At 47.7% G+C, this 27,500-nt stretch overlaps 2 protein-coding genes and 1 pseudogene across 10 annotated transcripts in view; 2 read left to right on the top strand and 1 right to left on the bottom strand.

Moving 5' to 3' along the window:
* The window catches only part of zgc:158345, a 27,036-nt gene extending 8,810 nt beyond the window's left edge, over window positions 1-18,226 (top strand). Inside the window, exons 10-28 of one of the 7 annotated variants that reach the window (XR_012389704.1) lie at window positions 110-236; window positions 1,609-1,674; window positions 1,956-2,057; window positions 4,174-4,875; window positions 6,901-7,128; window positions 7,683-7,780; window positions 8,005-8,115; window positions 8,352-8,429; window positions 8,611-8,698; window positions 9,885-10,210; window positions 10,598-10,684; window positions 10,762-10,893; window positions 13,974-14,069; window positions 14,186-14,263; window positions 15,173-15,247; window positions 15,328-15,496; window positions 17,554-17,622; window positions 17,698-17,727; window positions 17,868-18,226. Coding sequence is in view for 3 of the 7 variants with exons in the window: in XM_073921802.1 (XP_073777903.1) it covers window positions 110-236; window positions 1,609-1,674; window positions 1,956-2,057; window positions 4,174-4,875; window positions 6,901-7,128; window positions 7,683-7,780; window positions 7,998-8,115; window positions 8,352-8,429; window positions 8,611-8,698; window positions 9,885-10,210; window positions 10,598-10,684; window positions 10,762-10,893; window positions 13,974-14,069; window positions 14,186-14,263; window positions 15,173-15,247; window positions 15,328-15,496; window positions 17,554-17,622; window positions 17,698-17,727; window positions 17,868-18,009 (2,811 nt within the window). In the remaining 4 variants the exon portion in view is untranslated. Of the gene's footprint in view, window positions 1-109; window positions 237-1,608; window positions 1,675-1,955; window positions 2,058-4,173; window positions 4,876-6,900; window positions 7,129-7,682; window positions 7,781-7,997; window positions 8,116-8,351; window positions 8,430-8,610; window positions 8,699-9,884; window positions 10,211-10,459; window positions 10,685-10,761; window positions 10,894-13,973; window positions 14,070-14,185; window positions 14,264-15,172; window positions 15,248-15,327; window positions 15,497-17,553; window positions 17,623-17,697; window positions 17,728-17,867 lie in introns of those variants that run through there. The other 6 variants (XR_012389706.1, XR_012389701.1, XM_073921802.1 and 3 more) reach the window with 6 other exon arrangements.
* Window positions 18,227-20,632: 2,406 nt separating this feature from the next.
* On the bottom strand, window positions 20,633-22,891 carry znfl2b (zinc finger-like gene 2b; annotated as a pseudogene).
* A 2,820-nt stretch (window positions 22,892-25,711) lies between these two features.
* The window catches only part of dnm3b (dynamin 3b), an 18,585-nt gene continuing 16,796 nt past the window's right edge, over window positions 25,712-27,500 (top strand). For all 3 annotated transcript variants that reach the window (XR_012389772.1, XM_073921866.1, XM_073921863.1), the window contains exons 1-2: window positions 25,712-25,896; window positions 26,531-26,743. Coding sequence is in view for 2 of the 3 variants with exons in the window: in XM_073921866.1 (XP_073777967.1) it covers window positions 26,583-26,743 (161 nt within the window). In the remaining variant the exon portion in view is untranslated. The remainder of the gene's footprint in view (window positions 25,897-26,530; window positions 26,744-27,500) is intronic.

Genomic DNA, 27,500 nt, shown 5'->3' with positions numbered 1-27,500 from the left:
CTCCGCTTGTGTGGGTCTGTGTGTGTGTGTGTGCAGGTGAAGTGTTATACTGTTGTTTACTAGGGTTGTGTGTGTGTGTGTGTGTGTGTGTGTGTGTGTGTGTGTGCAGGTGAAGTGCTTCCACAAGAGCAGCAGTTCAGAGAGAGAGCTGATCTTCAGAGTTCAGTTCCACACTGGAGCCGTTCAGGCCTACAGCACAGCCTTCCAGAAGCAGGAGCTGGAGAACGCCTGCACAGGTCAGAGGAGGAGGGTGATGAAGATGATGATGATTTTGATTATCTTGATTTTGATGATGAAGAGGATGATGATTATTGTGATGATTTCAAAGAAGGTGTTGATTTTAATGATTATTGTGATGATTTTGATTATTATTGTGTTGAATTTGATAGTTATTGTGTTGATTTTAATGATTAATGTGATGATTTTGATGGTTATTGTGTTGATTTTGATGATTATTGTGATGATTTTGATTATTATTGTGTTGATTTTGATGATTATTGTGTTGATTTTGATGATTATTGTGTTGATTTTAATGATTATTGTGTTGAATTTGATAGTTATTGTGTTGATTTTAATGATTAATGTGATGATTTTGATGGTTATTGTGTTGATTTTGATGATTATTGTGATGATTTTGATTATTATTGTGTTGATTTTGATGATTATTGTGTTGATTTTGATGATTATTGTGATGATTTTGATTATTATTGTGTTGATTTTGATGATTATTGTGATGACTGATGGTGAAGATGATAGTGATGATTTTGACTGTGATGATTTTGGTGTTAAGGATTCTGATGGATTATTTTGATGATGGTGATTTTGATTGTGTTGATGATGAAGATGAGGATGAGGATGATGATTTTGGTGATTATGATTTCAGTGATGATTATGATTTTGATGGTGATGATGTGAAGGGGGATTTTGATGATGAACAGGATGATTAGTGTTTTGATGATAGTGATGATGAAAATGAGGATAATTGATTTTTGATGATGATGATTAAGAGCAGGGTGCTGATTTAGATGTTGATTTTGATGATAATTGTGATTATTTTGATGATGATTATTATAAAAATTGCGGTGATGATTTTAATGATGAGATTGATGATTTGGATGATGGTGATGATGATGATGATTATGGTAATGATGATGATTGCTGTGATGATTTTGATGATGGTGATGATGATTTCAGTGATGATGATGATGATGATGATGATTTTTAATGATGATGATTAGGGTAATGATGATGATTGCGGTGATGATTTTGATGATGGTGATGATTTTGATGGTGTGGATTATGATGATGATGATTCCAGTGATATTATTGATTGTGATGATGATTTTGATCATGGTGATATTTTGGATGATGGTCATGGTTTTGATGATTTTAATGATGGTGATGATTTTGATGGTGAGAGTGGTTAGATTTTTTGATGATGATGATGATGCAGAAGCTGAAGAGCACAGATGAATGCTGCCGCTGGCTCTTCTGTTGATGTGGTGTTCGTCTATATGAGCAGCAGGCAGAGGGATCAGTCTGCTCATGTGGACTCAGGAGGATTCCTCCGTTCTGCACTGATGCTGACTTTCTGATCTGTAATTCCAGACAGCAGATTTCCAGATTATGGGAAAGTGGAGCTGGTGTTTTCTGACGGCCCGGAGAGACTTCCAGGTGTGTGTTCTTCATCTCTGTCAGCCCAGTCTGCTGAATACCTGTCCTGTTTGAATTGGTTCATTCCCAGAAGTATTCACCGTTTACAGTTCCGACTTTACGATTCAGTCATGCATAGAAACCAGATATAAAGCATACAGACACAGCAGTGGATCAGCTCCATGTTCAGCTTCACAGTGTTACTGACCTGAATACGAGACACAGCTCATCCTGCTGGTGTGTGTACAGCTGCAGTGTGTGTTATATTCTCTAATACGTCTGATCTGTGTGTGTGTGTTCAGGCTCAGAGCGCTATCAGAACGGGCCCGCGGTGACGGTGGACTACACCAGCTCTGACACACTCTCCAGATGGGACTCCTACCAGAACATGTGCGCTGCAGAAGGTAGAACACAGCCCTGATTATTGATTATAGATTACTGATGCTGAAGGAGATTCATAACACCTGAGGTGCACACACACACACACACACACACACACACACACACACACACACACACACACACACACACACAAACACACACACACACACAAACACACACACACACACACACACACACACACACACACACACACACACACACACACACACACACACACACACACACACACACACACACACACACACAAACACACACACACACACACACACACACACACACACAATCCTCAATCGCAGGTCCTCCACAGCTGTTCTACGTAACACACACTGATAGAAACAAGTCAGAGCAGCTTTAATGAGGTTTGCTGGAGCACAGACGGAGCATTCCTGTGGTGCTGAGGCCCTGTACACACACACACACACACACACACACACACACACACACACACACACACAGGCCTCAGCAGGATGTGAGCTGCAGTCATGATTACAGTGTTGTGTTTGTGCTGCTAATTCTGGCTGCTGCTGATGAAGAAAAACAGGAGAGAAACAGCAGATATTGTTATATTATTCAGTCAGACTAAAGCACTGTTCACAGTGTGTCTGATAATATTTGTTCTTCTGGAGAAAGTCTGATTTGTTTTATTTGTTTTATTTGCTAGAATAAAAGCAGTTCTTAATGTTTTAAACACCATTTTAAGCTCAATATTATTCGCCCCTTTAAGCTAGATTTGCTTTCAATAGTCTCCAGAACCATCACTATACAATCACCTGCCTATTTACCCTAATTACCCTAGTGAAGCCTTTACATGTCACTGTAAGCTGTATAGAAGTGTCTTGAAGAATATCTAGTCTAATATTATTTACTGTCATCATGACAAAGAGAGAATAAATCAGTGATTAGAGATGAGTTATTAACACTGTTATGATTAGAGATGTGTGGAGAAATCTGCTCTCTGATAAACAGAAACTGGGGGAAAATATACAGGGGGAGAATAACTCTGACTTCAGCTGTATATATCACAGAAATATCACAATGCTCAACAGCTATATGAGCCACAGGAAGCTGTCAGACGCTTGATTTCCACATGTGCTGTGAGCTGATCCACACTATCTCTGATCATCATAGCCCAGAACTCCTGCTACTCACACAGGATAGACACTTGGGCTTTCCTCACCGTAATGTTCCTAAAACATGGATTAAAAACCCAAAGAACTGCTCAATGAACTGACCCTCACCCTGCCTGTAACACCCTGTTTTATATTAAATGAGTGTAAAACCCTTTCTGTGGCTTTTAGAGACCGAAAGGCTCAATCACTGGACCCGGTGTGTTTTACTAGAACTGTACATCAAACATGAACCTTTTGGCTTCTCTGACCCACCGGACCCACTCAAACCCTAAGCACCCGCAGCCAGCTGATTATACAGGCGGCTCAGTGTGATTGGTGTGTTTTTCTGCTCCTCATCTTAACTCCGCCCAGTCCGCTGACGCCCCTCCTACTGTTTACATTCCAATCCCCATATATGGAATAAGAGCCCCGCCCCCATGACTCTGGCTGAACTAACAAAACAAGTCCAGATGAGAATCACATTACACACACACACACACACACACACACACACACACATACACACACACACACACACACACACACACACCTGTGAGGAATGTAGGAGTCACTTCAGGGAAAACACAGGAATATCTGCTCTCTCCATTTTCACACTGGAGGTCAGAGAACAGACGGAACACAGTGAGTAGAGCTCAGGAGAAAACAGAGGCGTATGAAGCGTGACATTGTACAGAACTGTAGACGTCACAACTGTGTAGTCAGCCGTGGGCTTTCTATAGCTATATACATATATATATATATAAAACACTAAATCACTTTTTAGCATCCAAAGTGCAACTTTCTCTATATTATCCAAAGATGATGTGCTTACAAGACGGTCAGATCAATCACACAGTACTCCTCTAACTCTGGTTGTTGGCTGATGGATCTCTCAGAGAAACATGTGAAATGTGCAGAGCAGTGGATCGTGAGGAGCGGTTGTTGAGAAGCGCTGCTTTATGTCCATATTTCTGTCTCTTCATTGTCTTTTATTGTCTTCCTTCTGCAGCGACGCCTCTTCAGGCTCCGGCCTCCACCCTGGACCGGTTCTCCGTGCGCAGGAACAGCAGCCGTAGCGGAGCTCTCTGCAGACCCCAGCACACCTCCAGCACCTCCAGCCCTGACCACACACTCTCAGCCAGCAGCGACTCCGGCCTCTCCAGTGTCTCTCTGCCCACTGCGGCTCCGGCTTCAGCTTTGGGTCCCGGGACAGCGGCCCCCAGCCGGCAGGAGCGTGCGGAGCTGAAGAGGCTGCTGAGTGGCTGCGGTGTGGAGGAATGGAGCCGGGATCGCAGCTCACAGGAGCCGGCTGTCGCACACACACCACCCACTCCACATATACTCCTGAACGGGCGCGCGCGGCAGAAAGAGCGGGAGACCGACATCCTGGATGATGAAGTGTCTCGGCACGACCTGCACAGCCTGGACAGTCTGGGAACTCTGTCCTCCTCCTGCCACAAGAGCAGCCAGAACTCTCTGCTGTCAGACGGGTTTGGGAGTCCGGCCCGTGCTGAAGAGGCGGCTACGGCTCCACCCGCACACCTGTACCTGAACACCGGATACTCCACCATGAACTCCGGTTACCCCACACAGACCTGGGTGCACCAGCAGCAGATGGTGGCAGCGCTGCAGTACTCATACCTGCCAGAGGAGGACGCTGTAGAGCAGCGATTCCACAACCACACGCAGGACACATCGAGACACCCCACCGGTGAGAACACACCCTCATACAGCACTGTTCATGTTTATTTTAACAGCGCTTTATAATGAAGACTGCGCCATATCAGCTTAACTCTTTCCCTGCTGTTGAGAGATCAACTAAGAGAAAACACTTCCCTGCCACTGACCAGGTTTTAAGGCAGTCTGTATTTTAGGTATATTATAGTAAGGGAAGCCCGACGCATGTCCGCAGTGATGAGCAGGACATCATTTGCTCACGGGGGAGAAATCTGAGAAACAGAAAGTAAGATCCTGGGACACTGTCAAAACCAACGTTCCCTTAAGGAGGACACTCCAACATTATGATGAAAACATTGATGATGATGATGATGATGATGATGGTGGTTTCCTCCTTCAGGGAATGAGGGTTATGACAATGTATGGAAAGTGCCACAATAGTTGAATCTGCTCCACGTTTGGTGAGGAGCTTGCTAAGCGGATTGGCTGAGCGCACAACGTCCCCAAAGGCACATCCTTCCAACCTACCCTGGCTCTTTATATTACCAGAAACTGGCAATACTAGAATTATTGAGGGGGGTCTTAACACTTTGAACCTAGTAGTACACCAGGATGTTTTTGTATATGACAGTATGTTGGGAAAGCAGCCCAGTCCCAAAGTGGCAGGACACTGCGGAGGCCACTGCCTACCCAAGATGACAGACATGCGACAATACGCAAATATGGGCCAGCCCTGACCTAGAGGAGCACTACTTATGAGCAGGATGGTCAGCCGGTAGGGAAGCCTGAAGGGGGATCTTCACTGTGGCTGACTGAGGATATGGCATCACCAAGCAGGGATGCACAAAGCCGGCACCGATCCCCAAAACACAGGTTGACCAAGTGGGCATAGCAGACAATACAATGGGCCAAGTGTCCAACTCCTCAGCTGAGCCGCATGTTGGGGGGCTCAGAGGAACTCCCTAGGGTTCACCTGATAGGGAGCTGGATAAGCACACACGTCTCCTGGTTAAGGAGAATGGTGAAGCAAGCGTTTTCATCACTGACCCTGGCCTTCTCACTATCGACTGGCACTGCCCAGCAACCTGGAGGAAACCAGCTCCACATGGAGATTATAAATCTTGTGAATGTGTATTCCAGACCACAGCCCTACATGTGTCTGATAGAGGGGCACTGTGTGCAAAAGCCCAGGAGGAGGCAACACTGCTGGTAGACTGCTCTCTCCCTCCTGCACTGAAGATCTCCTGCTCTGAGTGTGGTCCACATTAGGGGCAGGGCGCGCGCCGGAGACAGCAGTGAAAGAGCTGGCTCTGCCTCCTCCACAGGCACCGCTTGCAGGTTCACTACCTGCTCTTTAAAGGGGTTGGCAGGAACCTTGGGCACATATAACCCGAGAGTAGACAGGCCTGAATTCTAGGTTCGATTTGTTGACTGAAAATGCCTCCAGGTCCCTGAACCCTCTTGATTGAAGCCAATGTGACCAGCAGAACTGTCCTAATCTACAGAATTCTTTAAGATACCGAGTCGAGTGCTGGAAATGGATCCCTCTACAGTCCAGAGAGGACTATGGAGAGATCCCAAAAGCACACGAGGGAGTGGATGGGTAAGGATTCAGTTGCCTTGCACCTCCAAGGAACCCAATGACCAGGTTATGCCTTCCCAGGCGACATAATCCTTCAGTGTGGAGGGTGACAGCGAGGGCATGTCCACATGCTGGACTCTCAGACATCATGCTGCATCCAGAAACACACGCTCAAAACAACATCTGAAATTTCCACTTTAAGGAAACCTGTACCCATCCACTTCCACAGCACCTGCTTTTCCTACTGTGCAAGTCAATGGTTCCTGGCTTTCAGCATTCTTCAAAATATCCTCTGTACTGTTCGAAAGAAAGAAACTTATGAAGGTTTGACTCCACTTTAGGGGGCGAGCAGATACTGACTACTTCACTGATCTATGTGTGTTTAAATATGTGTGTGAACCTTGACACTATTCGTCAGTAGTAGTGCATCGTGTCAGTGTGTGTGTGTGTGTGTGTGTGTGTGTTCACTGTCTGCAGTGGCGAACAGCCCTCCGCTGGTTCCAGAGAGAAAACAGACGGACAAGAAGCACGATGAGGAGTTCAGTTCCCTGACGCTGGACATCGATAACTCCATCCACCAGCTCAACCAGCTCATCCTGGACCTGGATCCCACATTCCTGCCCGTGTCCAGCAAACCCAGCTCACTGGAGAGACCCGCGGACCGGAACGGGAACACACAGCGGCAGGAGAGATCCAGGGCCACCGGTAAGAGGAGATTCGGATCAGACAGGTTCTGCAGGGTATCAGCCTGCCGTTAGGTTGAGAAACACAGTGAGAATGTGAAGGATAATAATGAGCATAATGTACATCAGCGGTTATCATCCCAGAATAACCCCTCAGTGTTGATCTACAGCTGCTGATGAGGACGCCGCTGCAGTTCCCCTCTCTCACCTGTAATGAGCTCATACAGACTATAACAGCGCTCCTGTACTGAGAACCACACTAGGCTGGAGAGTCCCGTGTTCAGTGGCGCTGGCCTCACACACACACTCACACACTCACACACTCACAGCTGATTTATTGCTGATTAATTATAATCAATCGATCAGTGGATCCGTCTGATCAGTTCCACTGGAGCCGCTGCGTTCACAGCTGCCATTCACTGGGGCTTATGAATATTCATGTTGTGTGTGAAGATGTGTGTGTGTGTGATCAGTGACAGCAGTGATCTCTCTCTGTGTGTGTGTGTGTGTGTGTGTGTGTGTGTGTGTGTGTGTGTGTGTGTGTGTGTGTGTGTGTGTGTGTGTGTGTTTCATCAGATGCACCTCAGTCGTCCTGGACTCTGAATCTGACCACTGCAGACAGACACACACTGACCCCTGAGGATGAGGATGATGAAGCAATGCCTCACACACAGGTGACACACACACCCACCCACACACACACACACACACACACACACACACACACACACACACACACACACACACAAACCTCAAAAAGGATCTCTGTGTTATTTCAGCATTTATTGCATTGTCTGTTTTCTCCACTAAGCGTGTGTGTGTGTGTGTGTGTGTGTGTGTGTGTGTGTGTGTGTGTGTGTGTGTGTGTGTGTGTGTGTGTGTGTGTGTCAGCATGCAGAGGTGTTCAGAGCAGCAGGTGTTCAGTACTCGTCTCACACTCCACTGGACACTGGCAGTGACCTGATGCCCTCAACACCAGCCTTCCCTATATCACCACCCACTCCATACGGTAACACACACACACACACACACACACACACACACACACACACACACACACACACACACACACACACACACACACACACACACACACACACACACACACACACACACACACACACATTTTCACCAGCAGAAGATGTAATTATTCTACCATTTTGATCTGTGTGTGTGTGTGTATGTGTGTGTGTGTGTGTGTGTGTGTGTGTGTGTGTATGTGTGTGTGTGTGTGTGTGCCCCCAGTGAAGAGCATGGTGATGAACTATCCCCCATACACACACACTTTGTCTCCTTCATTCGGATCCTGCAGAGCAGAACACGGTAAATCAAGAGTTCCTCTGAGCTTTAGAGTCGATCTGTGTGTGTGTGTGTGTGTGTGTGTGTGTGTGTGTGTGTGTGTGTGTGTGTGCGTGCGTGCGTGTGTGTGTGTGTGTGTGTGTGTGTGATTTCTGCTGCACTGTCGTGTGTCTCCAGCTTCAGTGGCGTCTCGTCTGTGTTTCAGAGATGAGGGGAAGCGCAGGATTCATGGGGGACGAAGGTTTACAGCACAGGCCGTACGGTGGAGACGCCACATTCACAGACAGCTACAGGTACAGACAAGCCTATTCATCTGGTCTCTGGTTTGAGTCTCGGCTGGGTCAGTTGGTGTTTCTGTGTGGAGTTTGCATGTTCTCCTCGTGTTGGCGTGGGTTTCCTCCGGGTGCTCCGGTTTCAGTCCAAACACATGCGCTATAAATGAACTGATCAACTACACTGGCCGTAGTGTATGAGTGTGTAAGTGTGTGTGTGTGTGTGTGTGAATGAGTGTGTATGGGTGTTTCCCAGTACTGGATTGCGGCTGGAAGGGCATCCGCTGTGTAAAACATATGCTGGAATAGTTGGTGGTTCATTCCGCTGTGGCGACCCCTGATTAATAAGGGACCAAGCCGAAGGAAAATGAATGAGTGAATAAGTGAATGAAGGAAGCATTTCAATAAAGTCTCGTTATTAAATGTTAATTAATGGATTAAAAACAACAGTGAGAACATTCCAGAGTTATGACATTATTATTATTATAATGTAGCTAATCACTGCTAGCATTTGGAGCATACAGGAAGTACAGTTTGCTAGCGTGAGTCCTGCGTGAGATGCTGAGATATCGCTGTTGGTAAATGGTTGCTAGGTTAGTGTGTTCTGTTGCTATGGAGGCGAATGACAGCGTAGAATGATGATACATCAAAGCTTCTTGCCAATATGAATGAGATTAATGAACCCTGATGTCTCGATCAGTCTGGGCCTTCGTAATGACCCTCTGTGTGGTCAGATGGGGGCGCTGCTGCACCCCAGGGGAATAACGTACAGCTCAGTTTAACGTGTAGTTTTACACCGCCTGACAGCCTCTGCAGATGTGGAGGACCTCATGTCTATAAGAAATTCCTTTTCAGAGTTATGATGCGTCAAAGTTTGGTCCAGTGCTCAGTCAATGGGAATTTGACTTGTTCTCCGGGTCAGTTTTTGGAAAACACAAAGTCAGATCAGCTGGAGAAGACACAGAGCAAATCGACAAAGCCCTGAGAGGAGAGTCTGATCCAGAGCAGAACCGGGAATAATAATAGGGTACAGCGGGAGAGCAGTGTCCTCCTCAGCCCACATGATCCTTCCCTGTACAGCCCACGATATCCACACAATATCATCACCACTACACAGACTGCTGAACTCTGCCATATGCGGATGTTGATGATAACATCAGTGTGTGTCCGTGTGTGTGTGTGTGTGTTCATGTGTGTGTGTGTGCAGGCCTCCTCATTCAGGCTCAGTGGTCCTCCCTCCGGTGTCCTCGTCTCCATCTGCAGGTCTCAGGTCGCTCCAGCGCAGCCGGCTGCAGGTCTTCCAGGAGCAGCTGAGCCTCAGTCTGCAGCCACAGCCGCTGGAGGGTCTGCAGGGTCTGGAGCGTCTGGAGGGTCTGCAGGGTGCGGCCTCAGACGGGGAGCACAGTCAGGGCTCGGTGTCTCCGGCTGCCAGCGGGTTCTCCAGTCCCCACAGCGGCAGCTCCATCAGCATCCCGTTCCCCAGCGTCCTGCCAGAGCTGCAGACCCGCGCCGGCGTCACACTGCCCCCCACAGGTGAGAGCTGGAGTATACAGACACACACCCAAACTTTCATTTCACTGTACACCTTGTTCCTGTCTCAGTGGGGATTCACCTCGTGTGCCGGCATCAGTGTATTCGAGTTCATTATAGTTCAGCCGTCATACACACGTGGTTCACCAACACTGGCGGGGTTTATCCATGTAGAAATTCAAACTTGGTACCGAGTGACAAGACCTTTTTCAACACTCGATAGTAGAGATAATTGGGTCTGTTCCTCCGCAGTATCGACCTCGATACCCTGCCCCACCTGTCTGAGACACGAGTCCCGCATATAGTGTGATCACTGCTGTTTTGGATATGTCGAGCAGCTCTAGTGTGAACCCAATAGTGTCAGAGCTGAATACTGTGCTGATGTTGCAGATCAGCTCTCCAACAAGCAGCTGACGGCCAAGTTTGTCCAGGACACCTCAAAGTACTGGTACAAGCCGGACATCGCCCGAGAGCAAGGTACAGGAGGAGTTCTGAGTTATCTGTCACGAGCGTGTGTCCGTCTGTGTTCTGACGTCTGCTTTCTGCTTCAACAGCTATAGCGCTGCTCAAGGACAAAGAGCCCGGAACCTTCATCGTGCGAGACAGTCACTCGTTCCGCGGCGCGTACGGACTGGCCATGAAAGTGTCCACGCCACCGCCGTCCGCATTACAGCAGAGCAGGAGAGGTCAGCAAACACACAACACACAACACACAACACGCATCTAGCAGAAAACACACAACACAACACACATCTAGCAGAAAACACACAACACAACACACAACTAGCAGAAAACACACAACACACAACTAGCAGAAACACACAACACAACACACAACACACATCTAGCAGAAACACACAACACACATCTAGCAGAAAACACACAACACAACACACATCTAGCAGAAAACACACAACACACAACACACAACACACATCTAGCAGAAAACACACAACACACATCTAGCAGAAAACACACAACACAACACACATCTAGCAGAAAACACACAACACACAACACACAACACACATCTAGCAGAAAACACACAACACACATCTAGCAGAAAACACACAACACACAACACACAACACACATCTAGCAGAAAACACACAACACACAACACACAACACACATCTAGCAGAAAACACACAACACACAACACACAACACACATCTAGCAGAAACACACAACACACATCTAGCAGAAAACACACAACACAACACACATCTAGCAGAAAACACACAACACACAACACACAACACACATCTAGCAGAAAACACACAACACACATCTAGCAGAAAACACACAACACAACACACAACACACATCTAGCAGAAAACACACAACACAACACACATCTAGCAGAAAACACACAACACACAACACACATCTAGCAGAAAACACACAACACACAACACACATCTAGCAGAAAACACACAACACAACACACAACACACATCTAGCAGAAAACACACAACACACAACACACATCTAGCAGAAAACACACAACACAACACACAACACACATCTAGCAGAAAACACACAACACAACACACATCTAGCAGAAAACACACAACACACAACACACATCTAGCAGAAAACACACAACACAACACACATCTAGCAGAAAACACACAACACACAACACACATCTAGCAGAAAACACACAACACACAACACACATCTAGCAGAAAACACACAACACAACACACAACACACATCTAGCAGAAAACACACAACACAACACGCATCTAGCAGAAAACACACAACACACAACACACATCTAGCAGAAAACACACAACACACAACACACATCTAGCAGAAAACACACAACACAACACACATCTAGCAGAAAACACACAACACACAACACACATCTAGCAGAAAACACACAACACAACACACATCTAGCAGAAAACACACAACACAACACACATCTAGCAGAAAACACACAACACACATCTAGCAGAAAACACACAACACAACACACATCTAGCAGAAAACACACAACACAACACACAACACACATCTAGCAGAAAACACACAACACACATCTAGCAGAAAGCACACAACACAACACACATCTAGCAGAAAACACACAACACAACACACATCTAGCAGAAAACACACAACACAACACACATCTAGCAGAAAACACACAACACAACACACATCTAGCAGAAACACACAACACAACACACATCTAGCAGAAAGCACACAACACATGGCAGAAACACACAACACATGGCAGAAACACACAACACACATCTAGCAGAAACACACAACACATGGCAGAAACACACAACACACATCTAGCAGAAACACACAACACATGGCAGAAGCACACAACACATGGCAGAAGCACACAACACATGGCAGAAACACACAACACATGGCAGAAACACACAACACATGGCAGAAACACACAACACATGGCAGAAACACACAACACACATCTAGCAGAAAGCACACAACACATGGCAGAAACACACAACACATCTGGTACACGGTGTTTATCTGCAGGGTTGGATCTGCTCGTCCACATGATTGGGCCATCAGCAGCAGTCATTGTGTGCCAGATTATCTGTTTGGAGACGGCCGCTGCACACGGGGAGCGTCAGGAGCTCATGTAGACGAACAGAACTCAGCAGGACTTTCACCCACTGAACAACTGAGTGTCTGACACACATCTCACAGGGGACTTGGCCTAAACAAGGACAAATCTGGTCCATCAGTGAACATCGAATAGGCATCTAAGAATAGGCCAAAACTAGACCAGTGGTCAGACAGAGAGATCACGCAGAGTTTATCTGTCCCGTCATTCATTTCTGTTTGTTTGAGGACGAGTCTGCTTTTGGTTTATTCTCAGAACTCTCAGAACAGCCCAAATTTAGCATTGCTTTAGCCCAGACCGGTTTCCAGCTGTTCTCCTGTTCAGATTCTGAGACGACACGACGCTCCATATTTCTGAAACAGTCCGTAATTCAGTTCCATAACACATGATGTCTCCAGAGTAGATGAGAAGCATGATGATGCCCTGTGTGAATGTGCCATGAGGATTTCCTAACATGCTTTACCTTCAGTCACTGAGCAGACGCTTCCACCCGAAGCCACTGCCAATGTGGACGGCGTCAGCGTAAAGAGTCGAGACTCCAATGAAGAACTCCTCATACAAAGTCTCTGATGTTCTTTAAAAACGGCGTGAGCAGGAGTGGAACGGGATAAAGAAAGAGATTTGTCAAGAGAGAGTCTGAGTGGGAATCAGAAGATCCTTCCACCAGTGGGGAACAGCGAATGGAAAGGTTCTGGAAAGTGATTTGGAGCTCCTCAGTGATAGAAACTCATAGTGTAGCTCATTTACAGAACCACATGCCTCTGGAGGAGGGATTGATCCGCTCTCACCACATCCAGGACTATAGATTACAGAGAGCGGCTCTGTCTGCATATGATGGGTCATGGCCTTCACATGACGAATGGATGATTCAACTCGAATGAAGGGATAGACAGATGAATGGGTGGATGGCGGGAGGGATGGGGGGTGGACAGGTAGAAGGAGGGATAGGTGGATTTATGGATGAATGGAGGGAGGGATGGACAGATGGATAGAGGGATGGATGGATGTATAGATCCCTGAGACAACTCATCATTCCTGAGTCACATTAAAGATTTGTTTAAAATGAAACCCTAGCTGAAGAATGAGCCATTACGAGTCTACAGCGTGCAGAGAGTTTATCAGCTGTGTGTGTGTGTGTGTGTGTGTTCTCAGGTGGTGATCTGTCCAGTGAGCTGGTGCGTCATTTCCTGATCGAGTGCACTCCGCGGGGTGTTCGGCTCAAGGGCTGCCCTAATGAACCCTACTTCGGTGAGACCCGCGCCTGCTGCCCTCAGACTACCCTGCTGGATCAACCATTCACTGTGTGTGTGTGTGTGTGTGTGTGTGTGTGTGTGTGTGTGTGTGTGTGTGTGTGTGTGTTTCAGGCAGTCTGACCGCTCTGGTCTGTCAGCACTCCATCACTCCTCTGGCTCTTCCCTGTAAACTCATCATTCCTGACAGAGGTACAGCAGAACACACACACACACACCCATACACGCACACACACACACACACGCACACACACACGCACACACACACACGCACAATCAATTCCTCTATAGCGCACCCAAGCCAACACGGGGAGAACATGCAAACTCCACACAGAAACACCAACTGACCCAGCCGAGACTTGAACCAGCAACCTTCTTGCTGTGAGGCCACAGTGCGACACCACTGAGCCACTGTGTTGACCAAAATGTATAATAGAGAAACTAAAAGCATGATAATAATAATAATAATAATAATAATAATAATAATAATCAGACAGCAACACAAGCGGGTATAAGCATGGCCATGGAGCAGCAGCACGCTCACCCAACACTGTACACAGCACACAGTGGCGACCCCTGCTGGCCAGAGCTTACACCTGCACTCATGACCGACTGCAGCCCTCAGCACTTTCACAAACAGCTCACTGATGATCTAAACATGTATTAAACTGATCCCAGATCAGGTGGAGCCCAGTTTACTGAGAGGATCTAATAGTGAACCACTGAAACCTCCTAATATGCCGATCAGCGCTGCTCTAGGTCTTGTTCACTGGGATCTTGAACTCTGGCTGATTGGGGCTGCGGTTCATTATTGATGCACACACACACACACACACACACACACACACACACACACACACACACACACACACCCTGAATATCTGCATACACTAATGCCACAGCAGGTCAGGATAATACACCCATCTTTATATTCATGAGCATAAACTCTGCTGTAAACACATGACAGTGGAGAATCCCAACAGGGCAGCAGGAACATTCTGTAAACGCTGCTGTATTCACTAATGCTTCATGCCATCCTCCAGCTGTGCACATCAGTGTAGTGAACACTGCTGACCTGATCACTGCTGCTCTTCTCCTCAGATCCACTAGAGGACGCCGTCAGCTCCTCTCAGTCCATCACCAACTCCGCAGCAGAACTCCTGAAGCAGGGAGCAGGTGCGTCTCCACTCACACTAACCTAAGTGTCCGCTCCCGCCTGTCTGCTCCTGTTCTGAGGTCAGTTGTGTGTTCTCCAGCCTGTAACGTCTGGTTCCTGGGCTCGGTGGAGATGGAGTCTCTGACGGGGGATCAGGCTATACAGAAGGCCAGCGCCGAGATCCTGAGCGCAGACTCACTCCCGGCCTGCACACTCGTACACTTCAAAGTGTCCTCGCAGGGAATCACACTGACCGACAACCAGAGAAAGTACAGCACCTTCCCACAATGCACCACTGCCGCACACAGATCCTGCTCACTTCACTAGCGCACACTGTTAGCTTCACAGGCTAACCCACACTACACGAGTTCACCTGTTGACTAGCTAGTGGATGAGTTCACCTGTTGACTAGATAGTGGATGAGTTCACCTGTTGACTAGCTAGTGGATGAGTTCACCTGTTGACTAGCTAGTGGATGAGTTCACCTGTTGACTAGCTAGTGGATGAGTTCACCTGTTGACTAGATAGTGGATGAGTTCAAATGTTGACTAGCTAGTGGATGAGTTCACCTGTTGACTAGCTAGTGGATGAGTTCACCTGTTGACTAGATAGTGGATGAGTTCACCTATTGACTAGATAGTGGATGAGTTCACCTGTTGACTAGCTAGTGGATGAGTTCACCTGTTGACTAGATAGTGGATGAGTTCACCTGTTGACTAGCTAGTGGATGAGTTCACCTGTTGACTAGCTAGTGGATGAGTTCACCTGTTGACTAGATAGTGGATGAGTTCACCTGTTGACTAGCTAGTGGATGAGTTCACTTGTTGACTAGATAGTGGATGAGTTCACCTGTTGACTAGCTAGTGGATGAGTTCACTTGTTGACTAGATAGTGGATGAGCTCTCCTGTTGACTAGATAGTGGATGAGCTCTCCTGTTGACTAGATAGTGGATGAGTTCACCTGTTGACTAGCTAGTGGATGAGTTCACCTGTTGACTAGCTAGTGGATTAGTTCACCTGTTGACTAGATAGTGGATGAGCTCTCCTGTTGACTAGCTAGTGGATGAGTTCACCTGTTGACTTGCTAGTGGATGAGTTCACCTGTTGACTAGATAGTGGATGAGTTCACCTGTTGACTAGATAGTGGATGAGTTCACCTGTTGACTTGCTAGTGGATGAGTTCACCTGTTGACTAGATAGTGGATGAGCTCTCCTGTTGACTTGCTAGTGGATGAGTTCACCTGTTGACTTGCTAGTGGATGAGTTCACCTGTTGACTAGATAGTGGATGAGCTCTCCTGTTGACTAGATAGTGGATCACCTGTTGACTAGATAGTGGATGAGTTCACCTGTTGACTAGCTAGTGGATGAGTTCACCTGTTGACTAGATAGTGGATGAGTTCACCTGTTGACTAGCTAGTGGATGAGTTCACCTGTTGACTAGATAGTGGATGAGCTCTCCTGTTGACTAGATAGTGGATGAGTTCACCTGTTGACTAGCTAGTGGATGAGTTCACCTGTTGACTAGATAGTGGATGAGTTCACCTGTTGACTAGCTAGTGGATGAGTTCACCTGTTGACTAGCTAGTGGATTAGTTCACCTGTTGACTAGATAGTGGATGAGCTCTCCTGTTGACTAGCTAGTGGATGAGTTCACCTGTTGACTTGCTAGTGGATGAGTTCACCTGTTGACTAGATAGTGGATGAGTTCACCTGTTGACTAGATAGTGGATGAGTTCACCTGTTGACTTGCTAGTGGATGAGTTCACCTGTTGACTAGATAGTGGATGAGCTCTCCTGTTGACTTGCTAGTGGATGAGTTCACCTGTTGACTTGCTAGTGGATGAGTTCACCTGTTGACTAGATAGTGGATGAGCTCTCCTGTTGACTAGATAGTGGATCACCTGTTGACTAGATAGTGGATGAGTTCACCTGTTGACTAGCTAGTGGATGAGTTCACCTGTTGACTAGATAGTGGATGAGTTCACCTGTTGACTAGCTAGTGGATGAGTTCACCTGTTGACTAGATAGTGGATGAGCTCTCCTGTTGACTAGATAGTGGATGAGTTCACCTGTTGACTAGCTAGTGGATGAGTTCACCTGTTGACTAGATAGTGGATGAGCTCTCCTGTTGACTAGATAGTGGATGAGTTCACCTGTTGACTAGCTAGTGGATGAGCTCTCCTATTGACTAGGTAGTGGATGAGTGTTTACTGCTGCTCCTCCAGTAGGATCATCTGTCTGTTGACTGTGTGGTGGGTTAGGGTTGGGGTGAGTGTGAGACGGAGCCGCTGAAGTGCACTAATAATCTCTGGCTGTCCCTCTAGGCTGTTCTTCAGACGACACTACGCCGTCAGCAGTGTGATATTCTGCGCTGTGGACCCGCAGGACAGGAGGTGAGCGCTGCTGTTCCTCTCTCAGTGTTCTGCTGCTCTGCTGTGATGCTCATGATCCTCCGTCTTCTTTCACAGGTGGAGACGAGACGGCTGCGCCTCAGCCAGGTGAGCATCCGCACATACACACCTGAGTGATCCTCTTATTATAACTCTGGGTTTACCTGTGCTCACCTGTGTCTGTCTCTCTCATACACACACACACACACACACACACTCTCTCTCTCTCTCTCTCTGTGTCTCTGCAGGATCTTTGGGTTTGTGGCCCGTAAGGCAGGTGTGGGTCTGGATAATGTGTGTCACCTGTTTGCGGAGCAGGACCCCGAGCAGCCGGCCGCCGCCATCGTCAACTTCGTCTCTAAAGTGATGATCGGCTCACAGAAGAGCTGAAGAGGAGGAGGAGGAGGAGGAGAGCTGGAGAGGAGCTGAGGCGGACAGATCCATCACTGATAAATCAGACCTCCTGCACACCAGCATGTACAGTATCTGTATATTTGTGTATTGAAAACTGTGTAACACACACACACACACACACACACACACACACACACACACACTGAAGAGAAACTGTTCTTACTGAAAATAAACAAGTGTGTATCAACAGTAATGCTTTCACTCATTCATTCATTCATTTTCTTTCAGCTTAGTCCTTTCATTCAAAAGAGGGTGCCACAGCGGAATGAACCACCAACTATTCAAGTATATGTTTTACACAGCAGAATGAACCGCCAACTATTCCAGTTTATGTTTTACACAGCGGAATGAACCGCCAACTATTCCAGTTTATGTTTTACACAGCGGAATGAACCGCCAATTATTCCAGTATATGTTTTACACAGCGGATGCTTTTAAAGTAAGGTTTTACAAACTCATTTGGAGAGAAGCATGTGTTTTGATTGACCGCAGCTGGTCTCTCATCTATAATCATGAGTTAGCCAATCAGATTAATCCAAACTCACTGTAAGTAGCCCAGCTAAGACTCCTCCTTTATCTTTGTTTTCTGAAAATAAACCCTACCCCATCTCCCCCTTTCCTCCTTTACCACAGGGAGCTCTCGAGAACTACCCAAACTTGTACTCCCCTTACATGCTCAATCCACCCGGCCGGAGCCCTCGGCTCAATCCTCTCCGAGCTCAGGGTTCTCTCCCGGGACAGCAATTCAAACCTGAAAACATTTGTCAAACAATATCTGGGTGTGAACTCCTGAAACGCTTGTTATTATTTGAAATGCAGCTCAGAGCTGAGCACAGACGCGTGTATGAAGGCGTTCAGTGTTGGACATCTGCTCTGTGTTTCTCCATTTCTCTCAGTTGATCAGAACAGAAGAGTCCAGTATTCTTCATGTCTAAAGCAGAGAAGCTGTGCGTGACGGACGCCGGTGACGTGTGTTTGTGCAGCAGTCAGTGCTGTGCAGCGGTGAGGTCTGTGCCTCTGTCAGTCACATGTACAGTTATATATATATATAGATACACACCCCATATATTTACCATCTACTGATCATGTTTCACATCTCATATCAGCATCCTTTATACCAGGAGTGTCTAAACTCAGTCCTGGAGGGCCGGTGTCCTGCACAGTTTAGCTCCAACCCTAATCAAACACACCTAAACCAGCGAATCAAGCTCTTACCAGGTATACTAGAAGCTTCCTGGTGTTGGAGCAAAACTCAGCAGGACACCGGCTCCCCAGGAGCGAGATTGTAGACCCCTGCTTCAAACACACACAGCAGGAGCACACTACAACACCAAGCTGGACACTACAGACAGCAGATAACAGGCGACACACACACACACACACACACACACACACACACACACACACACACACACACACACAAGAGGCTTCACACACTGCTCTTACCTTTACTTGTCAGTGAAGTGTTGAAATGATGAGTTCCTCCAGAATGATGGAGTGTCTCCTGTCCGTCCTCTAAAGCAGCTCTTCAGCTCCGCCATCGGTCGTCCATCATTTATTCACGTCATGTCCTCTTCTGATTAATGTCTGAGCTGAGCTAGTATATCCGCCACCTCTGCAGTCAGTCAGAGCAAAACATACAATAGCAGACTCCTGATGAACTTCACTACACAGAAGAAGAGCAGCCACTGACCAATAACAGCCGTGAGCTCGCGTGCGCCCCCTTCAGTGCGGCAGAGCTACTGCCTGCTTCAGCTTCTGTCAGATCCTAACAGTAAATCAGCGATAGACCTGCAGGAAATGCATTGCCCATTATAAAGACAGTGAGGACATACAATAAACATGCCTACAATGTATAAAACCTTTTTAATAAAGCATCCCACTGGCAGCACACACTGAGCGCGCTCAGCCCAGTGCGCAGAGGAGTGCACAGTCTGACCGGGGCACAGCTCCGGCTGCCTCACCTCGCTGCCCACACTGTAGAGCAGGGGTGTCCACACAGGGTCCTGGAGGGCCGTTAATCCCGCCGGTCCTACACCACCCAACCCACTCTGAGCTGCGAGTGAACCGGCAGCTGTCCGCATGGGAGTCGCTCGCTCTACCAAGGAGGTTGAAACCACGGCCTCTAGCGCCTGTCACTCACCTGCACGGCACTCCACTAGCTGGCCTGCGCTACATATACATCTCATGAGGACAGGTGAGGATGATGAGGTGAGGAACGTCTCTGATATCTACTAGACAACAGTGTTTGTGAAGCAGAAGCTGCTGGGTGTACTCCTGCTCTGGATCGTGTGTGTGTGTGTGTGTGTGTGTGTGTGTGTGTGTGTGTGTGTGCACAGTCTGCTGGGTGAAACTGAATTTGATTCATGAACTGATAACAGAACTCCAGCAGAACTCATCGAGAGCGGTAATATTTACAGTAGTCAAGTATAACGGAACAAAATGAACACATCAACCACTTCAGATAGATAACCTGTAGAGAACCCAGAAAACCCTCAAGTCAAATACCCAAATATAAACACTAATAGAGCCGGTAGAGGACAGAAGCAAACTGACACTACTGGGACAAGCCGTCAAAACACTCATACCGACAATTCAGTTCAACTCAACTCATTTAATTTCAGTTCAGTGTAATACAGTTCAATTCAGTTCAGTTCAATTCAGTTCAGTTCAATTCAGTTCAACTCAGTTCAACACAGTTCAGTTCAATTCAGTTCAGTTCAGTTCAGTACTGTATGGAGCAGCATCGCTCAGTGGTCACCGGTTGTAATTCAGCAGTCAGGAGTTCAGGGCTGGAGGTGTGTGTGAGGGAGTGATTGCTGCAGTGGGGTTTGTCGGGACTCGTTCACTCCTGGGGGGATCTCTCTGAATCCCCTTTGGATCATGAACTGCTGAAACCCTAACCCTGCGGAGCGAATCTGCTGCGTCAGCTTCTCCAGAGGCCTGTATTTATTGTGGATGAAGGACTTGAGATGTCTCCGGAGGCAGGAGAGCTGACTGAAGCTCCTCCCGCAGGGACTGCAGTGGTACGGCTTCACTTCACTGTGGACGGGCTCGTGGATCTTCAGGTGACCCTCCGTACTGAACGCTTTCCCGCACACCGAGCAGAGGAAGGGCTTGTGTTTGGAGTGCGTCCTCAGGTGTGTGGTGTAGTGCTGTCTGAGGCTGAAGCTCTTCCCGCACTCCTGGCAGCTGTAGGGTGTTTCTCCAGTGTGGATCCTCATGTGTCCGCTCAGGGCTCCTCTCTGCCGGAAGCTCTGCCCACACTGGCTGCATCTGAAGGGCTTCTCTCCGCTGTGGATCCTCCGGTGGTCCGTCAGCGTCGCTCGCTGCTTGAACCTGCGTCCGCACTCGCTGCAGCTGAAGGGTCTTTCTCCAGTGTGGATCCGCATGTGGTCCTTCAGGCTGCCTCTACAGGTGAAGCTCTTCCCACACTGACGGCAGCAGCAGCGCTTTCTGGAGCCCGCTCGTCTCTCAGACACGTTCTGTCCAGACCTTTTAGAAGAGGCTTCATTCAGCTCCTCCTCACTTTCCTCCTCACTTTCCTCCTCACTCCATTCCTCACTTTCCTCCTCACTCGGTTCTTCACTTTCTCCACTTTCCTCTTCCTCTTCTACCAGTTCTTCCTCCTCCTGTTTCATTGCCATCAGGTCTGAAAAGAGATGAATTAATCTGGTGTTTAATAAAAATAATTAACCTGGAAGAGAAGGAGGAGGAGGAGGAGGAGGAGGAGCGAATTAATGTTCATTGTTCACTGGTAGAGATAACAGCATGTAATGTGTGTGTGTGTGTGTGTGTGTGTGTGTGTGTGTGTGTGTGTGTGTGTGTGTGTGTGTGTGTGCATTCAGACGATACTGTAGTCTGAGCGATAATGCTGGAACTAGAAATGTGTTTTCCTGCTTAATATCAAAATAAAGGCCGTGTCTGCATTACGCGTGTCGATCTGACCTGTTTCAGACGCTCCTCGGAGAGATACACACACTAGAATACACTCCAGCACTCTCTGAGCTGCAGTAGAGGCAACCCCAGAGAAGAACCACATTAGAGAAACAGTCAATCATCTGCTCTGATGGAGAACACACACCCCTACACCAGAAAGAATCAACTGCAACGAGTGTGTGTGTGTGTGTGTGTGTGTGTGTGTGTGCACTCCATACAGAAGCACCAACTGACCCAGCCGAGACTCAAACCAGAGACCTTCTTGCTGTGAGGCAGTTGTGCTACCCACTGCGCCACCTATTTATTATTTATTAATATAATATTTATGCTGGTTTTTATATCACTCAATCTTCTTTTTGACAACTTAAATTAATGCAGTTTTTACATATTAAATGCAGAAACAAATCTAAATATTTGTTAACTTGACTGCTCCATGATGGATATTTTATTCTGGATTATTATTAATATTATGTATATATGTTATTACATAACATTAAATTATTAGAATACATTACCATTATTATAATAATATTGTATTTAATTCTATATTAAATAATATTTAATTATGTTAAAATTGTATTTGTTTAACTCTCGCCTATATGGAGGAAAGCGATGTTATATGTAGTTTATAGGTGTAATTTACACTTCTAGATGTTTACTGGAGGCCCCCAGATTTCCCTGGTTTATGGTTGAATCGGGCCCTGACTGCAGCTGATGTTGGTGCTGTGCTCTGTGTGGATGCAGACCTGTGCTGTGCTGCTGTTGGATCATGTGTAATTATGACTATAGTATATATAATAACTGATCTCTGACCTGTGCGCGGCTCCTCCGTCACTCTGTCTGCATCTCTGGGCTCTTCTTTAATGAACTCCATCTTCTTCTCCTCCTCCTCCTCCTCGGTGTCTCTGCTCATCTGCCCTGCGCCTTCAGCTCTGATGTGATTATGATCAAGGAGGGGGCGGAGCTTCAGTGTTTATGGGTGAGAGTGGGCGGAGCTGTGCGGGTCAGCTGATCCTGGATCAGCTCCACTTAAAGCAGATCTGTTTATTCATGAACACAGAGCAACATTATATTCTGAATCTCAGAGTCATCAAGTGTTTCACAACCGCTGCATATCCACACGGAGAGCGCTGCTGTTCTGGACATCTAAAGTGGACCCAGTCCCTCATCACTGATCAAGCTCTCGACCAGCACCACCCACCATCCACTGCAGACGCTGACCACCACTGAACGTGTGCTTCTGTTGTCCTCATAGTGTGTGTGTGTGTGTGTGTGTGTGTGTGTGTGTGTGTGTGTGTGTGTGTGTTGAGCTCATCTGCATTTGAAAGTGTGAGCCGTGTCTGTCAGTGAGGCGTTGATCTCCCTCTTGATCAGTATCTGCTGCTCTGCTTATCAGCCTCCTGCTCCTCCTCCTGCTCCTCCTCCTGCTGGAGATCAGGGTTTCTGGATGATGATGATGAAGATCTGCTCAGTGTTTGATCTGGTCTGCTGGAGATCAGTGTTTCTGCCATCAGACGGCTGCAGTCACCCTCATCTGAAGCAGAGTTCGTTTATCTGCGTCTCCTGATGTTCTCCTGCAGTCTGCAGCACAGTGTGTTTCCTCACTGCTCCTCACCTATGTGGAGCTGCTGTCACACACTCTGTAGCAGCGCTGTAGAGGTGTGTGTGTGTGTGTGTGTGTGTGTGTGAGAGAGATGTGCTGAAGGAGCCGCTGAGTCTGACGAGTTTAACACACAAACGATCACACTGTCCTCAATACACATACACACACCTCATCTCACACACACACACACAAACACACACACATCTACTATTGATCATGAGCGTCTGCAGACCCTAACAGTATTAATGCACACCAAACACACTTCATCATCCTCTTTAATGTCTCACACACACAGCTGAAAGCAGAACACACAGGATGTGAACACAAGCTCTCATGTTCCCCTGAGGTCAGAAGATCGCTCATATAGACCCCTCCATCACGCTGACTTTACTGAACACACACTGTATTTCTGAGCGTTACTGTGATGTCAGATGTGAAATGGTGGATTAATGATCTGGCCTGACTGTACGAGCGGGATTATAGAGCTCTGTGAAGCTCTCCAGTATGGAGTCAGTGTGGGCCAGTGGTGGGCAAAGGTTTTAGACCAGAGGGCCACATCAAGTTTTGCACTCAAGTGAAGGGCCACATGTCTAATCCGGCAAAAATAACTGATTTATAGTGTCAGTGTGCCTGGAGCATGCAGAACATACACTGACTCATGTACCCAGACTGCATCTCCTGCCCTTTAGAGCAGCTACAGAGGAGCTCTGCCAGTGAGAGCGCGTGAGCTCGAGTGCATCAAACGAACAGCCAATGAGAAGACACTAGAGAGCATTTGATTGGTCAGGAGATTTGAGTAGGAGGTGACAATCACTGATGCGTTTATGAGGAGGAGTCGAGCTGCAGATGTAGATGTCTATATCAGGGGCATCTCTGCTACAGGTGGATGTGTCTGTGTCTGTGTCGGAGACTCTAGATTATAGATGCCCTGCAGACGGACACACTCATACTGACGTCTACAGCACTGTAGTACAGGAGCGTCATCACTGCAGTGAGCTGTTCCCAATGCCCCGTTACAGATGATGAACACCGCTATTACTGCGTCCACTCCACACTGACAGCAGCGCTGCTTCCCTGATCATCTCACAGCGTCAGTGAGGTTATTAATCTGAATACCTGTACAGATGAAGAGGATTAAGCCAAGATATACCTGAAGAGCACACACACACACTGCACACACACACACTGCACACACACACACTGGTGCGTTGAACATCATTACAGCTGCGCTCGAGTCTGTGTGTACAGATATAGCTCAACATCACACACTACTGAAGTCAAAACACCTGACAGACGGCGACCTCTGACCCTTCATCTCCTCCTGGGGTCAGTTTGGCCTTTGAGTTAAAGTGATGACCTCTGACCTCCTCTGGAGACCGTACATTCCCTGACGGACCCGTAGTGTGTGTGTTTATAGATATAAGAGGAGACTAGTTCAGTGATGAGGAGACACTTTAACAGATCAGCAACTGTGCCATTAATGCAGCAGCGCGACAGTTTTCAGCCTAATGTCAGTGAACACCTCTCTGTGATGAGCAGCGCCACCTGCCGTCAGTGAGGAGAACTACATCCACACAGCAGTTAATCTGCGCGCAGGAGTGTGTGTTATTTCCATATAGAGAGGAAACTGTTGATCAGTGTGTGTCGGTCATGCTTGAGTCACAGCTCCCTTAATCAGTCACAGGTCGTGTGTGTGTGTGTGTGTGTGTGTGTGTGTGTTCTGCAGGCTGTAAACCGCCGAGTAAATCAGAGATGTCCGCAGTAAATGAACGGCGCTGTTCTGCTGCAGGTGACCGTGCTCCGTGTCGAGTGTTGTTGTTGTTGTTGCTGTTGTTGTTTATTGTTGTTCTCCGCGGTAATGATGCGGTCACGATTACCGGCTGTGTGAATCCTACTACGGCGGAGGACAAGCACATGAATATTTATCGCCTCGCCTGATTGGTTGACAGGCAGCTCGACCAATCAGCGGCTCCTCCCAGAGCGAGAGGCGGGATCATGAATATTAATCGTCTTTCGTGACCGAGCGCTCCGCTGATGGTATCGCGCAACCGCAGCCCGGCTTCATTAATATTCATGAGCGAGCTGTTTACCATAGTAGGCTCGGGCGCTGATTGGTCGCGTCCTGCGCAGCGTCGCATCGCAATCATCGCGTCTGCGTTGCGGGCGATTATTTTGTCATTGGAATCAGCAGCGGAGGATGAAATAGCGGCCCGCGGGTGTGTGTGAGTGTGTGTGCGCGCGACCGGCGGCAGAACGCGCGAGTCTCCGCTTCCAGCACCGATTACCGCTCCCGCCGCGCCGCGCAGGTGCAGCTCATCTCGGTAAGACCGACCGCGGAGGAGAAGCGCAGGCCGGGCTCCATCACCGCAGAGCACCGAGACATCCCATAATAACAGCAGAGCAGTGTGTCGTTATAACCGTGTGTGGTGTGTGTGTGTGTCTGTTCGGTGTGTGTGTGCGGGTCAGAGCCGCTTATAGAGCAGCATCAGGATGCGGGTTGTGTCCGGTGCCCTTGACGGAGCGCGCGCGGTGTAGCAGTTGCGCAATGTTTGTGTTTCTGTGTGTGTGTGTGTGTGTGTGTGTGTTTCTGTGCGTGACTCTCTGTGTGTATCTGCGTGTGTATGTGTTTGTGACTCTGTGTTTATGTGCGCTTCTGTGTGTGTATGTGTGTGTTGTCATTTATTCATGTATTGATTTATAATATTTATTACTTGTGTCCTACACAGCTCTCCTCTTCCTCCTCCTCCTCCACATATATGTGTGTGGGTGTGTGTGTGTGACACTGTGTGTGTCCGCGCGCTCCACAGCTCCTCTCTTCTCCTTATTTCTCTCTCTCTCTCTCTCTCTGTGTGTGTGTGTGCGCGCCCTTTATTTAGTATTATATTTAATATCTCCCCCTTATCAGTGTGTGTATGTGTGTGTGTGTGTGTCTGTGTGTCTGTGTGTGCTTTACAGCTCCTTCTCCTCAGTTTCTACGTAGCTCCTCCTCCTCCTCCTGCAGTGCATCATGGGTAACCGTGGTATGGAGGACCTGATCCCCCTGGTGAACCGGCTGCAGGACGCCTTCAGCTCCATCGGGCAGAGCTGTAATCTGGACCTGCCGCAGATCGCCGTGGTGGGCGGACAGAGTGCCGGCAAGAGCTCCGTGCTGGAGAACTTCGTGGGCCGGTGACAGAAACACACACACACACACACACACACACACACACACACACTCACCGTGAGTCGGTTGAAGATTGGAGGAATTTTAGGATTCCAGGGCTTAATTTGTGCCGGAACACGCCGGATCCGGCACCTCATTTTACCAATTCCCCTCCTCTAACGCCCACCTCCCCCGTCTGCTGCTCACTTTAACTTCCGTGACTCCCCATCCCTCTTCACTTTAGTCCGCGACACCCCTCCACCTAGGGGTTAGTCCCTAACCCACCATCCACTGCACCAATAATTATACTATTAATATATTAAATCTAGCAGAACTGTGCAGCGTTTCGGAACAGACTGAAGGAGCTCTTCACCTTTAAACAGTTTCAGATCGTTTTGTTTAACAGTCGTGACTGAATGGGGAATCGTATCGAACCGTGAGTCAGGTGAATCGTTACATCTCTAGTTGCTAGGCAGTTGCTAACGTAAATTATCAGGGTTCTAATCTGAATTAGCTTCAGCCACTCTGAAGGACACAGATGAAGAACAGCAGCCGCTCACTTCCTGATGACATAAACAGCTATTACATGTAATAACTTCATCAGCTCCTCTAGCATCGGCTCCTCTAGTTCAGCTGCTCTAGATTCGGCTCCTTTAGTTCAGCTCCTCTAGCGTCGGCTCCTCTAGTTCAGCTGCTCTAGATTCGGCTCCTTTAGTTCATCTCCTCTAGCGTCGGCTCCTCTAGTTCAGCTGCTCTAGATTCGGCTCCTCTAGTTCATCTCCT

This window comes from Danio rerio, chromosome 2 (assembly GCF_049306965.1).
Source record: "Danio rerio strain Tuebingen ecotype United States chromosome 2, GRCz12tu, whole genome shotgun sequence".
Classification (NCBI taxonomy): Eukaryota; Metazoa; Chordata; class Actinopteri; order Cypriniformes; family Danionidae; genus Danio; species Danio rerio.
The sequence above is the reverse complement of the archived record's forward strand: the minus strand, read 5'-3'. Positions and strand labels throughout refer to the sequence as shown.